The sequence below is a fragment of the Gambusia affinis genome, linkage group LG16 (genome assembly GCF_019740435.1).
Source record: "Gambusia affinis linkage group LG16, SWU_Gaff_1.0, whole genome shotgun sequence".
NCBI classification, from domain to species: domain Eukaryota; kingdom Metazoa; phylum Chordata; class Actinopteri; order Cyprinodontiformes; family Poeciliidae; genus Gambusia; species Gambusia affinis.
The window spans coordinates 10959136-10974871 of NC_057883.1; the positions used below are offsets into that span (position 1 = coordinate 10959136).

General features: G+C 38.8%; 1 protein-coding gene across 2 annotated transcripts; it reads right to left on the reverse strand.

Annotated features, from left to right (window-relative positions):
* Window positions 1–932: 932 nt before the first annotated feature.
* Window positions 933–15495, reverse strand: LOC122846001 (actin, alpha cardiac muscle 1-like). Of its 2 annotated transcripts, none has more exons than XM_044142639.1 (9): window positions 15266–15495; window positions 9538–13319; window positions 5205–5413; window positions 4385–4523; window positions 3938–4262; window positions 3280–3441; window positions 2836–3027; window positions 1291–1472; window positions 933–1209 (listed from the first exon to the last, which is right to left on the reverse strand). In XM_044142639.1, the coding sequence occupies exons 4-9, from the start codon at window positions 4511–4513 to the stop codon at window positions 1066–1068; spliced, it is 1134 nt and encodes a 377-aa protein (XP_043998574.1). In that variant the 5' UTR covers window positions 4514–4523; window positions 5205–5413; window positions 9538–13319; window positions 15266–15495; the 3' UTR covers window positions 933–1065. The 2 variants fall into 2 exon arrangements, with proteins under 2 accessions (XP_043998574.1, XP_043998575.1); XM_044142640.1 differs by having other exon boundaries at window positions 15236–15495.
* Window positions 15496–15736: the final 241 nt, after the last annotated feature.

Consider the following 15736-nt stretch of genomic DNA (forward strand, 5'->3'; position numbering starts at 1 on the left):
AGTGTGTATTCAGTGCGCTTGTCTTTTCACTGGAGGTTTAGTTGGACCATTCGTCAGCTCTGGTATTTAAAGCCCATCAAGATTCAAAAGCCTACCTTTGTAAAAAGCTGCATTGTTAAACTTTCATTTACTAGGGGCTTTTGATTGAAGCACCTGCCAAATGTATGAAAATGAACATAAACTGAACAATGAAAAAACGTGATTTTATGCGATGAGTCTTCCTAAAATTCAATTCAAAAGAAAAACATAAGCTCGTGTATCGTCATCTCTCCATTTGAAACAATCTATTCTTTTCTTTTTTTGTGGCACATACATAAAGTTTTGAAAGGCCAGCAAAGTTTATTTTCATATCAGATTTAATCCTATTACTAATGCAGAATAGTCTTTTAACATAAGCTAATCTATGAAAAGTGGGGCTTTTTTTAAAAGACGGGCTTTAATTTGAAAGTCCAAACTTGCTGATCACTATAAAACCTACTTTGTTTATATTTCTGTTTTTTAGCTTCATTTTTAAAACCTTAGAACATCTGGTTTAAACCTGTTAGAAATTTAGATTCCTTTTAATTGGAATTTTGAAACTCATCTATGATTATTACAACAGAAGTAATAATACAAATATCATTATATTAATAACAGCATTAACTGCAATAATAATTCTAAGCATTATTATTGTTCGGAATACTAAGAGTAATACTATTGTTGCTGCCATTGTTCAGTTTCTTATTTGCTTTGTTCAATCCGGGGTTAGGGGTCACGTGACCCGGTGTTGTCACTAAATGAATGTTTCTCATGAGGTGGCTGATCCTCTTCTCTCGCTGTAATCTTTTCTAATTCAAATCTTCAATAACCTTTACTCAGCCATTACGTGAGGAAAGGACAGAGCTCAGAGAGCCACTGCTGCCCAGGGCCAAGAAAAAAACCAAACCAAAACATTCTTAAAAATTATTTATTTTGAAATATATACATATCTTGCAATAAATTCCAAATACATAAGCATAGACTTTGACAAGATGTAAATTGCTGGGAAGATAATAGAGGATGGTTAGAGAAAGAAAATAAAGTTCCTCAGAAGCACTTCCTGTGGACTATAGATGGTCCAGCCTCGTCATATTCCTCCTTACTGATCCACATCTGCTGGAAGGTGGACAGAGATGCAAGGATGGAGCCACCAATCCACACAGAGTACTTCCTCTCAGGGGGGGCAATAATCTAAACCAAAAACACATTTATGATGATGCGAACCTGCCCAATATAATATATAACAGGAGATTTTGCAGAGAGTTGAATTACCTTGATTTTCATGGTGCTAGGGGCCAGAGCAGTGATCTCTTTCTGCATGCGGTCAGCAATACCAGGATACATGGTGGTCCCACCAGAGAGGACGTTGTTGGCATACAGGTCCTTACGAATGTCGATGTCACACTTCATGATGCTGTTGTAGGTAGTTTCATGAATACCAGCAGACTCCATGCCTGTGAACGGAAACAGCCGAGTGTATTTTGGAATCATCTGTAGCAAGAAACATGCCACCATCAGCTGTCAGAACATGTGCTGAATGGGATAGCTCCACTAACAGTTGCATACATAAATCACATGGCTGTTTGTATTGTCATCAGACCGCATATCTGAGGTGGATAACCTGTGACCTTTAACTGAAGACAGCCGTGCTCCGAATCCTATGAACGGAAAGTTCTGAAAAACTAACATTTAGCATTTCTAGGTGTCTAATGAAGAATCACTTTAAAATTAGATGTATAAACAAAGCTCACACCAGCTCAGACTTTACATGAATTAAAAAAAATAAAAGATGTTTTGGGGTGTCCTGTGGTGGCGCAGGGGGTTAGCACACCCCACGTTTGGAGGCCTTAGTCATCGACGCGGATGCCGCGGGTTCGACTCCCGGTCCCAGCGACCTTTGCCGCATGTCTTCCCCCCTCTCCTTGCCCGCTTTCCTGTCTGCCTACTGTCACAAAAATGCGAGCCACTAGTGCCACGGGAAAAAAAAGGAAAAAAAAAAGATGTTTTGCTTCTTCTTGATCCTTGATGTAGAAAATATAGTTTTCTACTCAGGGCACCATTGTTTGGGGTGCATACGACTGAAATGCAAACGAGTTAGCTGCATTCCAGCCTATGGGAATAAGCACTCCCCTGTGCTGCACATGGTGAAAGCAAAGAAAGAAGAAGTTGTTCATACTGAAGAGCTACTTTAGTGTTTTTGAAAGCAGTAGGATGAAATCATCTCTTTTGCAAAATTTAACATAATTAGACATGTCACTTGTCAAATGAATACTAACCACAGATATCTCAGCACAGCTTAAGACAGATTTTTTCCTCTTTGTGAAAACTAACGAAGAACATTTTCAACTATTTTTGGCCATGAGGGTCACCTCGGGTAGAGACAACTGTGAAAAGCACAGATTATGGGTGTTTCTTAAAACATTTTGATACCTGTAAAATCTCTAGCTACAAAAGGGGGCCTTAATTTTCTTCTAAAACTGTATTGTAATCAAGGTGTCCATTCACCATTCATTTTTAATTTCAGATTACTTGCAATTTTTTTTTGAGAAAAATAGAGTAGAGAGAAAAGGGTTTGGCCTTGCCATGGGAATGGGTATATTTGGTTGTGCATAGGGCAGAAGAAAAGGGGTTTCCAATTTATACTACAAACAAACACTGTTTCTAAATACAGTGTCCAATAATCTATCTGGTTTCAAGTTATGCAATTTCTAAATTATTATTGCTAAGCCATTCACTTTGTTCACAATTCAGCTGATCACACAATATGTTGGTGATGTTAGTATGGGTGTTTGGATGTTTAAGTGCACGTTTACACACCAATAAAGGAGGGCTGGAAGAGGGTCTCTGGGCAACGGAAACGTTCGTTCCCGATGGTGATAACCTGGCCGTCGGGCAGCTCGTAGCTCTTCTCCAGGGATGAAGAAGAGGCTGCGGTGGCCATCTCGTTTTCAAAGTCCAGAGCCACGTAGCAAAGCTTCTCCTTGATGTCGCGCACAATCTCACGTTCAGCTGCAGATACGCAGACATTGATCATTTTAAAAGTTGTCAGAAAATTATTAATCATTAAAGCTTAGCGATTATTTAAATACTCAAAATCTTTTCCGCTCTACTTGTTTTGAATTTTCTTCAAAGAGCATTTGACATTTCATGAAGATAATTCATTGAAAAGTTAAACTATTTTATTTTGTATTTATTTTACTCTTGTTCATCTAGACTGTTTAAATAAGATGCGTCATGCTTTTCTTTGGACTTGAGACTCACCAGTTGTGACAAAAGAATATCCTCGCTCTGTTAGGATCTTCATGAGATAATCGGTGAGGTCACGACCAGCCAAGTCCAGACGCATGATGGCATGAGGAAGAGCGTAACCTTCGTAAACCGGTACATTGTGGGTTACACCATCACCAGAGTCCAGGACAATACCTGCAACCGATGACCAAAGTTCATAGTCATAATTCATTTCACAAATCACTATCTGTCTTTTAAAGGACAGATAGTCCTTTAACTCTCTCATCTTTATCTGTTGTGTATATTTTTGTGTTATATTTATTCAGTGGAGATATTTTAAATGTTGAAGCAGCAATTGTGAAATGCTGTCCAGATTTCATGTGAAACACATTTTTTTTTTTTTTTACTACTGTATAAAAGTTTTAAAATGGATACCAACATCAGGACTATTAACCAGCTATGATATACAGCCATATTCCTTCAGAGCGTATACTGCGCACAGCACAAGAGGGCACCCAGTTCAATCTAACAAGATGTAGAAATAAACAATTAAATGTCAAATAGCCGAGGAGAGCTTCAGGGCCAACAGTGGGCCCCCGGTTATGCTGCCCTGGGAGATGAGCCAAATTTCTAATGTCAGAAGAGGCACACTCTCTATGAATAACAAGCACAGCTGAAAATTCAGTCATACCTGTGGTTCTCCCAGATGCATACAGTGACAGCACAGCCTGAATGGCCACATACATGGCAGGGACATTGAAAGTCTCAAACATGATCTGAGTCATCTTTTCTCTGTTGGCCTTTGGGTTGAGAGGGGCTTCTGTGAGCAGGGTGGGATGCTCCTCAGGGGCAACCCGCAGCTCATTATAAAACGCATGGTGCCAGATCTTCTCCATGTCGTCCCAGTTTGTGATGATGCCGTGCTCGATGGGATACTTCAAGGTCAGGATACCTCTTTTGCTCTGGGCCTCATCTCCGACATATGAGTCCTTCTGGCCCATACCAACCATGACTCCCTAAATATGACAAATATGAGAAAAATTAAGTGATGTGTTTGAGTGCTCATGATGCATTGAATTCAATTAGAAAGTGTGTCCAAACTTTTGGTCTGTACTGCATGTCGAATAGTTTACTTTACCTGGTGACGTGGGCGACCAACAATGGAAGGAAACACGGCTCGTGGTGCATCATCTCCCGCAAACCCGGCTTTCACCAGACCCGACCCATTATCACACACCAGAGCAGTGGTCTCTTCGTCATCACACATCTTGTCAACTCTGAAACACGAAGGCCAGCATGTAGCCACAATTTAGCCAATCGGAATAGAATCATTTTTGTGATTTATAGCTCTACTTTAATCAGAGATAGCCATCAAAGGATACAAAGAGTTATTATTGTAAAAGGAAAATGTTGGATTTAACATACTGGTTCAGAATTCAGATCTGAAAATTCAAACAGAATAACATAAAACATTTCCATATCTTAAGGATATCTTCTTTAGATCTTATGTAATGTTCACATTTTTTGAGAAACTAAAATTTTAGCTCTAAAACATATTCATCAGAATGCATCAAACTGAGCATCTTAAAAGTCAGTCCTTGTCTTATGAAGCTTTATAATATATTAGTTTTTCTTTTTAATCAAGATTACTTATAAAATCCATCATTCAACGGTAATAGGATTTGTTGAGATGGGCCAATAGTAGACTACTTAAAAAAGACACTAGTGCATAAAAGGCTAGTATTTGTCAGTCTTTTAAAAGTTTAAAGCCTGCAGCCCTCTGGTCGGTACTACAGGATGATCCAGCGCAGTCAGAAGATCACAAACAAACTAACTGAAAGTGAAATCACTGCTATTTTGTGTTAAAATCCATCACCCACTTTATAATATATATATATATATATATATATATATGTATATAAAATCATTTAGTACGAACCAGACGTGTTGATACTCACCAGATTAATACGTGGGGGCCGGACTCTGAGTACAAAAACAAGAAGTGCTGAGATGTCATGGCCAGACAATTTATACCACGAAGAAAGGCCCTGGAGGCCAAGTAGTGTGACCCCCATCTCTATATTTGGAGGCCAATTGCTCCCATTGTCAACAACCGCTCCATGAATGGCATCACTAGGAAAGGGAACTCCCCAGTGGACATCTGTGCCTGCAAACCATATATGGATGAGGGCAATGAGGTGGGCGAGACAATGACAAAGCTGCCTTTGATCTTTTACCTACTGACGAGTCATTGTATCATTACTGGGAAACCTCAGTATGTCCGTGATAGGTAAGACATAGTCACATGTTTCTAATTTCCATTTCATATTTTGTAATAGTCTAGAAATGCTGCTTATCTTAACTAAATCAGGGAGAATCAAGTTACCAGAGCAAGCTAAGAAGCTTCTGACATGAAACCTGTAGTAAATACGTTGCTTTTTTTTTGTTTGTTAGTTTTTGTCTTTGGACTGACAAGACACATGCGAGCTGACAGTGCCAAACAGAGAGACTACTTGTTCCTCCAGCTGCTGTCAGCAGACGATTGACTTGCCCCCCAACCACCACCCCATGCCCATTTTGATTTTCTGCAAAGACAGCGAAGCTTACATTCAGACAAAACATCCCTTCTCTACTGTAGTGTGATTTCAGCTTTAGCCCAGAACAGTTTTGGTTCTACAATGAGATCAATGTGTACGAATGTATTCCACAAGCAAGTGCAGGTTATATGAGTTATGTTTGGACATGCCATAGGGATTCTGCAAGAAAATTTACTCACAAAGTAAATAGTATATTTACTTACTATTAGTTTAACATGCTCAAAATTCCTATCTGTCTATTTATCTGTCTGTTAATCAATCTATCTTTATATCTTGTCCTTAATGGGTCACATATTAGTTGTAGTCATCTGGTGCCCAACTCCAACGGTCAGTAACTGAGATAGGGTACCCTGATTACCAATGCTTCACAGGGCAACACCTAAACACACAACCTACACACACTCATACCTAAGGGAGATTTAGAGTAGTCAATTAACCTAACAGTCTTTGTTTCTCTACTTTTGGATTGTGTAAGGAAGCCTTAGTACCCAGAGAAAACTCATTTATGCAAGGGGACAAAGACACCAACATTTCTCTTCAACAACACTCCAAACAATCAGAAGGGGAACTTGAACTTCGTCTTATTTTTTTGTTTTTGCTAAAATTAATTCTCTACGTGTGAAAAGTGCCAGAGACAAACCCATAAACATTTGCAAATCTGATTGAGACAAAATTCAGTTCTACAAAAAAAAATTGAGGGGAGTTTGTTAAAAACTTTGTAAAAACTCCAAATCAGTTATTATTTTACATCAGAAAAAAAACCCAGAAAGTAGCAAAATAGGTAAAACTAATCTTTTTTTTTTTTCTGAAAAAGGACTTGTTCCAGCATTATTAAAGTATTTGTTTTTGAGTAAAAATGTATATGGGCTAAAACATCATGTGCAGGTTTGGAGCCACAGGTTGCAGACCTCTGGTTTATACTGTTAAATGTGGCAAAATGTGTAAAAAAAAACAAACAAAAAAAACAACAAAACAAAAAAAACAAGGGGTTTATATTTTGCAAGATAGTGTAACTCAAGCTGAAATTTACTGTAGCATGGCTTTAATGTGACACTGGGTAAATTTAAAAGATTTTCTATGGTTATAGACTTCCACAGGTGAATCAAAAGCAACCTTTGTAGTGTTTACTGTTTGCAAGTTCCCAAGTCTGAGTAAAAAAGGAGCATCTCATGTAGTGACATGCCACATATTCTTTCTTTAATCCCACACAGACGGGAAAGAAGACGACACTGAAAATGACATTGCCGGTTTACTCGCATCAGACAGAGAGCAAAACTCTGAAGGCTGTAAAATAACACTGGCTAAAAGCAGTGGATGGTCCCTCCACAAGGAGGACATGACAAAAGGGCACAGCGAGCCATGAATCATATGCTGCTGTCAACCGACCCCGAGCCATAACCCTCCACTGTGTGACTCTTTGTTTGGCTCTTATGTAATGAATTTTAGGCAGTGGTCTGCTTTAAGCGTCCTTTTGCCCCAGTATTCAAACATTCCTAACATTTTTTGACCATAGCTCATTTAGGGCTATGTATAGAGAGAAACTGTCTTTTAACTTGTTATTGAGTTTACTGTGAAAGCTAAAAAGGAGCCTTGGGATTCCCCCCGGAGGAGCTGGAAGAAGTGGCTGGGGAGAGGGAAGTCTGGGCCTCCCTTCTGAAGCTGCTACCCCTGCGACCCGACCCCGGATAAGTGGAAGAAAATGAATGGATGGATGGATGGAATTTATTTATTTATTTATTTTGCCTTTTCTGCAGATTTTAAAATTCAAATTGCACAATAAAAACAGACACAAAAAAAGGACATATTATCAGAAAATGTTCTTCTGTTCCCAGTGAACACAGAGGTGTGTTCAACTTAGGGTTTCTAGAGGGTTGCTCAGATCTCGTAGTGTGACTTTCACTCTCTCGTTTGCTACTGAGATTAAATCACTGTGGCACAATCACTCTACCACTCACGAGCCCTCAGGAGATCAGCTTCATTACTCAGCAGAAGAGATGAGATAATAAGGTACAAACTGTCGAAAACAAAAAGCATATTGATTGTCTATGGGAATTTCGCGTCTTAATCGGAGGAAAAAAGCCATTCCAAGAACCCTGAGGGGAAGTCATTTGCGAGGCTTTGTGCTCTAGTCAATAACATGCAGACATATTGGAATGTGCCTGTACCAGATTGTGGCATTTAAGTTGCCCATCTAAAACTCACTCAATACTAATGTTCTGTAAGGATTTTCTTTATTTATTTCAACTTGTCTGCTTCATTTATGATGTTTGAGGGGGCATTTAAAGGTCAGAGCAGATGGAAGGCGAGGAAAACGCTCTGTGGAAACTGGGTGCCCTTGTTCTGGTTGCTACAATAAATAATGAGTGACAAGCTGTTGGTTTTTCCTAAAGTCTCGCATGAGGTACCCCAAAAGAGTACAAGGCTCACGTCGCTGTTACCGTCGCTGCAGCGACTCTGCAAACATTGACATGTACAGTATGCTACAGCTAACTGCAGAGAAAGCGAGATTTGTTTTCAGATGAATGCATGGTTTTTATGTTTTGATGCTTATTCAGATATGCCACACTAATTTTTTGTTGACCACATGATTAAAGGAGAGCTGGTTTTAGAGGAGATGTTACATTGCAACCACAGTTTTTAATGTATTTTATTGGGATTATGTGGCAGACACAACTGTACAGTGAGAGACAAAGCAGAATCATCTGTAGCAAGAAACATGATGATTCAGGGGGCATTTAAAAGTCTATAATCTGAAAGGTGCAATATGCATTTGTATTAAGTCCCTCCTAGATATACTGTGTGGAATTATGAAATTGATACATTTCAGGAAAAAGACCACTCCCACTCCCAGTCCAATAACTGTTTTTTCTTTCACCTCCCAACAATCCAATACCCAGAAGACTTCAGGCTTGTTCAGCTTCTTGGAAAACCAAATTGAACTTTAGTCAAATGAATATCATCAGAGTTCTCCCTGTTTCTCCTAGATGTGACTTTGAGACAGTGTGGTGAATGTCAATGACTCCAATTTCTGAGATTTACAGAGAGATTCTATTGATTGATTATTTATTATTTCTGCAGATTAGAAAATATCAAGACCTGGATTTGACTTGCAAAACAGGGTTACGTTTCCCAAGTAAAAAAAATAAAATAAAGATAAATAAATAGTCAACTGACTATTCATCAATGGGACAATTGTTTTTTCCCATAGGACCAAGTTGGTTTGGATAGTTTTTTCCCTTAATGAATGAAATCATCTTTTGAAAATTGTATTTTATATATACTAAATATATACTATAACATTTATCTTTAATCTTTGGTAAAACATTGTATTTACTTGTTTTTAAGAACTTGATTCCAAAAAAAAGAAGCCAAATGTAGAAATGGCTTATTCATTGCCCTTCCTTTGGACCGCTGGCTACTTTCCTCCTATACTCTCTCAGGAATACGCAGTTGTGGTACTTGCTGGACACTTTCAAGCATTAAGCTTTCTGAAGTTTCTTCTCTTCAGCTGAACTTGCAAAGCATTCTGTGGACTGCATTAAACTGAATGGTTTCAGCTGTACCTTACCCGTGCCTTTATTGAAACGTTTCGTGACAGGAAAAAAAAAAAAACTTTCAAAATTGGCAGTTGCTATAAACTTTGCACAGTAGTTTAAAATAATCTGAACAGCTGGAAAATGTAAGATTTACTAACCATGACACTTGTGTTGCTCCAAACTCTTTGGCGATGGCTTGTGAATTTAATGGGGTGAGGTTTCTGAGCAGTATGTGGCTAATTGAAAAGGGACATCTACTCTTGTCGTTCCTTCTCTCTGCCTCTGAGGTCTCCTCGCAGCCAGGACAGCATCAAACCTGTTTCATGGTCAGTCTCAGACTTCGATGAAAAATTTACTAGCTTGCCTCTCTTTGATTCTCTCAGTTCGGTGCTGTCATCTTGGCTTGAAGGCCTCCCTCTTGTGCTCACTGCAAAGGCTTTTGGGAGGAAAAACAAAGTAGTTTAAAAACTGGGCTAATTTATTTATTTATTTTTTTGGGGGGGAAGTGGGGTCTCACTTCAGGATATTTGGGAGCAAATCTGGGTAATATATAAAAATGCAATCTAATTAGGTCTCAGATAGCACTTCTGTAAATATTACAACACTCTAGGGTCTTCACCTCTTTTTTTTTTTTTTTTGCTAATTTATCTCAGCATGCATTTTAAGAGTGACATTCTGACACTGCGTTTCAGTCGACAATAAGGAATCTGAAATTATGATGAAAAGCAGTTTGAAATGAAAATGAAATATTCATGTGGGTAAATTTGAATAAGCTACAACACTGGCAGATTTGTAGGTAGGCAGCTCAGTAAGATTATTTGAGAGCGTATTTATGGGGGTTTCTGAGGACGGTATCCGGAGCTATTTTGGTCCCGACTCAGGGTGTGTGATGCCAGTCAAAATATTAAGACAGCTTCTAAGTTGGTAAGCGCAGTACCCTCACACCTCGCCTTGACAAATACAGCTAAACAGAGTTTTTCTCGAATATGTGCAGAAATACTGTTAATGTGTTTGAATAAGCCTCTATTGCAGAAAACAAATCTGTAATTATCATAATGTTGAGGCTTTTTTGCAGCCTTTTTGGCTTCAGGAAAGCTGTTATGGAAGTCAGTCAGCATCACACATCAATTGATATCAATAAGATAACAGATCAGTTGTATTTATTGAGGTCCATCGGTTTCAAATCTTACTGTTTTTACGGAACAGCAATAGTTGGAAATGCTGGGAAAAGGGGCCATTAACTTTAAAGAAGCTCCTTCAATCAAGTAAATGGCTAATATGTTGTTAATGTAGTTAGCAATAACATATTAGCCAATATCAGTACAGGAATATGCACTGATAAGTGATTAATTTTTTTGGTGGTGTCTAAACATGTTCATAGACTCAGTTCTGTAACAAAAAAAAACTACCAAGCAGATCCATCCCTCCATCCATCCCTCCATTCATCCCTCCATCCCTTCATCCATCCCTCCATCCCTTCATCCATCCAAACATCCATCCATCCATCCATCCATCCATCCCTCCATCCATCCGCCCACCCACTAAAATAACTCACACATCATCATTTTTGTGAGTTCTAAAAGCTGGATGAATGTGAACGTGCAGAAGACAAACGGAAGCAGATGGAGTATTAATTAACGTTACAGTTCCAGGGAATTTATCTGGACATCAGTCTTTACTTAGAAGAACTCAAAGTGTCAAAACTTTAGTCCAAGGTCCAAGAACTTTTAACTGCTTTCAGGTTTTCGTTTTATTAAAAGCACTCAGTTTACTTTCAAAAAGTTTTCCCTTAAAAGATGGAAGCTTGGATATGTGAACCAAACCATTAGCCAGGGCTTTCAGAACATTTTTTTTTTCCTGTAAAGTCACAGTTAGTTATAGTCATGTGTACGAATTAGTTCATTCCTAAAATAACACAAACATATGTTATGATGTGTGTGCTTTGAAAGATATCCTGTTTGGGTCCCAACACTATAGCTTGCCCTTTGAAATTTGGCTGAAAAGTCTTTAGTTTACTCTTCAAGTTTAATAGCTTTCTCCCCCTTTGTGTTAGTAAGATTTCAGCTACTTTGGAAGTGCTTTTAAATGCTAGAAGAGCCATTTTGCAGCTCATGTCATACATCTGTGTCAGTGTATGTGGTTCATTGCTGGACTATCAGCAGCAAAGAACCTGATAAGGCAGACAGGGATATTTCAGTACAGCTTCTACCATCGCCACCATTTAGTCTACATCAGAGAGAGGAAGGAACAAAAAAAATCTAATCACTCTGCACTGCAGTCAGAAAGAGTAAAGGTTTCCAGGATTTATGTTGAACCTTTAAATCAATTAAGATGTAAGCAGAATGCAACATTCACTTATTTTACAACTGTCCCATGTGCAAGAAAAAACACCAGAAAACAATAAAAACATTCTGATGATGAGAAAATTCATCATCAGAGTTTGCTCCGACGTTGGCTGTCACTTTAGGATCCATCATGGGATCATCAGGGTCAAAGTCTGGCACAAACACCTGAGGTCATGATCCAATTCAAATGTTCTATTGTCTATGTGAAAATGGAAGTTTTGTTGTGCCATCTGGTCAGCTTGATTCTTGGTTGGTGGGTAGATATTTGGATTTATGGCATGCCATCAACTCAAATACACACAAAGCAGAGTTAGACTTTTTTTCCCTCAGTGGCCTTAAAAACATTTTATTTTGCTGCTGCTGGTGTAGCAGTAGGGAAAGAGCAGACTGTAGTTCTTGCAAACGTTTAGATTCTTCAGTGTCTTCAGTAAGACGCTGTAGATCTATTAGTTTGTTGTGGACAGTGTTATCTCTTCTGTCATCATCTGTTGAGGCAGCAGCATCAGAGTCAGTGACCTAAAATAGTTCAACAAGCTGATAAAGAATAATTTCTCTGTTCTGATGACTGCTATAGTACCTCTGGAGATGAATTCTTCATAAAATGAACATTACATCAACCCTGAGCATGTTCTTTATGAGACTGTGATGCAACAACAAGGGGTTTTCAGTCAGAAGCTTTTTAAGAACTGATGTAATACTGACAACCAGAGAAGATTCTTACTACCTACACGCATCTATCTATAAAAACTCTTTTAAGAAATATGTATAAAGCAAGTTACAATAACTATTTTTTTCCTTTTTCATTAGTAAAGTATTTTAGTACTGGAATTGAATTGAATAAATGAACTATTTAAACACAACATGTGTGTTATAAGAATTAAAATGTTGTTCATATGTCAAACTGTCAATGTTTTTCTGTTTGCTTCCTAATTAAACAGTACACATTACGAGTCCATCAGCAACCACAGAGGACGAGCTTAAAGCAGTTTTAATCGCATTCTAGGTTTCAGTACAGTGCTTTACAAGTCTAAACAGTTCTATTGTTAAAATGCCATTTTCATTCTTATCTTCTGCAGGCAGTGTCACCATGAATTATACAGAGAGCATGGACCATGAATGCAAAGCCTATTTTCTTGCACACAAAACTGAAATCCGAGGTTAATTAGGTGTTAACAGCAGAGGTGGAAACCAGTGTTCAAACTTTTTGGTAACAGAGGTTACAAGACAGAATGCCAGTTTATCAAATGCCACTCATTACAAAGTAAAACAGACACCATCGGCTCCTATCTCTGTGAAGAAGCTTTGTTGCTATAGAACGGGAGTTGCCTTTGACCCCTCTGTGATCAGGTCCTGATCACTCAGGGTGACTCTCAGCACAAAGGCTTGCAGTGCCTCATGTTGTTGGCACAGGTCCGGCCTATGTTGGCCCCCTCCAGCAGTAAGTCAGAAAGTCGATCGAGGCCAAGGCAGGTGGTGAGGGGGCTGAAGAGACCATAGAGACCGCCTAAGGTGATGCTGATTGGCCAGCCAATGCACAGCAGTACCACCAGCCAAATGATGCACCAGAAACACGAGCCACAACTCGCCATCCTGGTCTACAAGAAAAAGAAATCAGTTAGAATACAAATTAAAACATAGACAGGAATGTGAATAAACTGCTTCAACTTTAGCCCAGCTCAGGTGTAACACCAAAGGCATCATCTTTGATAGGAATATGTCAGAGACCATTTCTTCTTTAACAAATTAATACTTTTCTCAAAAACTGGCAGGGGAGAATCCTTTACTTGTCTCATATCACCTAGCGGTAGATCTCATACTATCACCAGCAAAGAACCTGGTGATAGTATGTAATTACAAAAATGACACATGGTATTGCACAAATTCTGTATATGTTAACTAATAAGTAATACTAATTACTAACTTAAATATAACATCTATTGCAGTAAACTGCGAAGAAAATGTGAGTTGTGAAATGTATTGTTCACAGATATTTTTTTGGGGGTCAGAGGTATGAATAGTTTTGTATCAAAAACAAAAACAAAAATTGTTTTCTACTCTTTTCCTGACTGATACATTGTGATACTAGCATTCCTCAATTCAATCTGAGCGTCATTTGTGGTTTCGGTGTGTACTGGTTCCTGTTTGACACTAGTGAGGATGTGGTGGTTATTTCAGAACAAGGCCATATCCTGCGTGGCGGAGGAGAGCATGCAGACTCATACAGTCACATTATAAAAACATCATAAAAACATGGTTTGTTAATATGGGTGTATGACTTCTTTTTCCACTGTATGTAGTTTAACAATATCAATATTTATATATTTTGTAACGAGCTTAATTTTTATAGTATGTGACTATCACTATGAGTTCTTGCATCTGGCTTTAAAAAACAATTAAGGTTGACTATTTAGATTACACAGGACAAAAAGTTAATGTTCTTCTGTTGTGATGAGAGATTATCGGTATGAGGTGGGAATTGTTGATCTAGAAGTGCTTGTCAGGATCAGACAGTCGCTTTTATAAAGCATGATATGCTGACAGCTTCCAGCGATAGTCACCATGCCTGTCTGACTGTCGAGGTCAACTGACCATTGAGTGACACGGTGTTGAAGAGGCACGTTAGTCACCCACTAATAGCAGATCAGCAAACATCATTCAGGACCTTTATAATAAGCACAACTGTCAGCACAGATAAACAGCAACCAGGAGTCGTAATGTGCTGCTATTCTCAGCCTGCTGCATCACCTGCAGAGACAAAGTTTCACTTGGTAAACTGTGCAGGTCTCAACTTCCTTTTTCACCACTTTGGAAGGGTTTGAAATAAGGAGTGCGGCTTTAAACATTTCCTGCGATAAAATCCACCAGAAAAATCTGGCCCGCGGCCCAGCCTTGAAGTTAAAATAGTAGATCTGATGGTTTTATGAGTGTGAAAGTATTGTGCGCTGTCAGGCTGATTCTTTAAGCTTGTTAAAGCTTTAAGACACAATGGTCAGATTTCTCCCCCCCAACTCCCTGCGGGCACTGCTGCCTTAACTCTGTGCAACGTGTAATTTCCTGTTTTGACAGCACTGTCATGTAGGGTTGGCCAATAAATTACATGTTCTTGCACGAGCGTGTCTCATGGTGTATCCCGTGCTCTTAGTAAACACCAGCACAATGAAAAGAGAGCGAAAACACACATAAATGAGCCACAAAATTACAAGTTTTTACAGCGGAGAAGAGTAGTGCATACAATTACAAGAATATTACTGATATTAGATCAAAAATTCAATTTAAAACTTGGAAATTTATACAGTTGCACACTCTGAGATATGATGAAATTATTGTCTATTTCAAAAAATATCCCACAAAACATTTAATAATAACGAATCTTCTCATACATCACTCCACAGGAAGCGCAGCAACAATCAATCTACTTCTGTTATGTTAAATGTGGTTAGTGCAAATGTATATCTAAGCAAGAGGTTAGGAGTGTCAGCTTTGCAAGAATAGCTATTAACCTAGAGAATACCTGTCCTGTGAGTATAAAAGACATGTTCACCTTCAGCACAGACAAGGTTCTGGAGGAACTGAGCGCCTGCTTTCCTTCTCGCACGGACAAAACTCTCCCAGATCCTTCCTCAGACTTCCAGGGAAGATGTTTGTAAGCAGTGGTCACTTCCCACCAGTTTGCCTCTAATTTGCTCCAACAAGGTGCCACAGCAGCTGGACTGTCATAAGGCTGGCTGAATGAAAGCTAACGGGAAGTCTGATCGGAGTGAGGCTGTTGCACAATGGAGCTATTCATGTGACTCAGGGAAAAGACTTCCCTGTTGTCATGAGATTTCAGCTCTTTGACGATATAGCGAGATGTCGCGAACCTTGAGGTTTTATGTGACTGATAAAAACAAGAGTGGATAATTGTGTGGTGGAAAGTAAATGATTTGTGGATTTTTAATAGTTTGTTGTGCATTTTTATGTAGCCTCCCTGACTTCCATTTCTTTGGTAAATAGCTCACACTCTGAGTGGAGA

What these genes read in the sequence shown, in the direction of transcription:
- LOC122846001 (XM_044142639.1), bottom strand. Translation starts at nt 4,513, where the DNA reads ATGTGTGATGACGAAGAGACCACTGCTCTGGTGTGTGATAATGGGTCG. An exon ending in TGCATCTGGGAGAACCACAG is followed by an intron (nt 3,442 to 3,937) that starts GTATGACTGAAT and finishes CATCGGTTGCAG; the next exon opens with GTATTGTCCTGGACTCTGGT. An exon ending in CTTCCAGCCCTCCTTTATTG is followed by an intron (nt 1,473 to 2,835) that starts GTGTGTAAACGT and finishes TTCCGTTCACAG; the next exon opens with GCATGGAGTCTGCTGGTATT.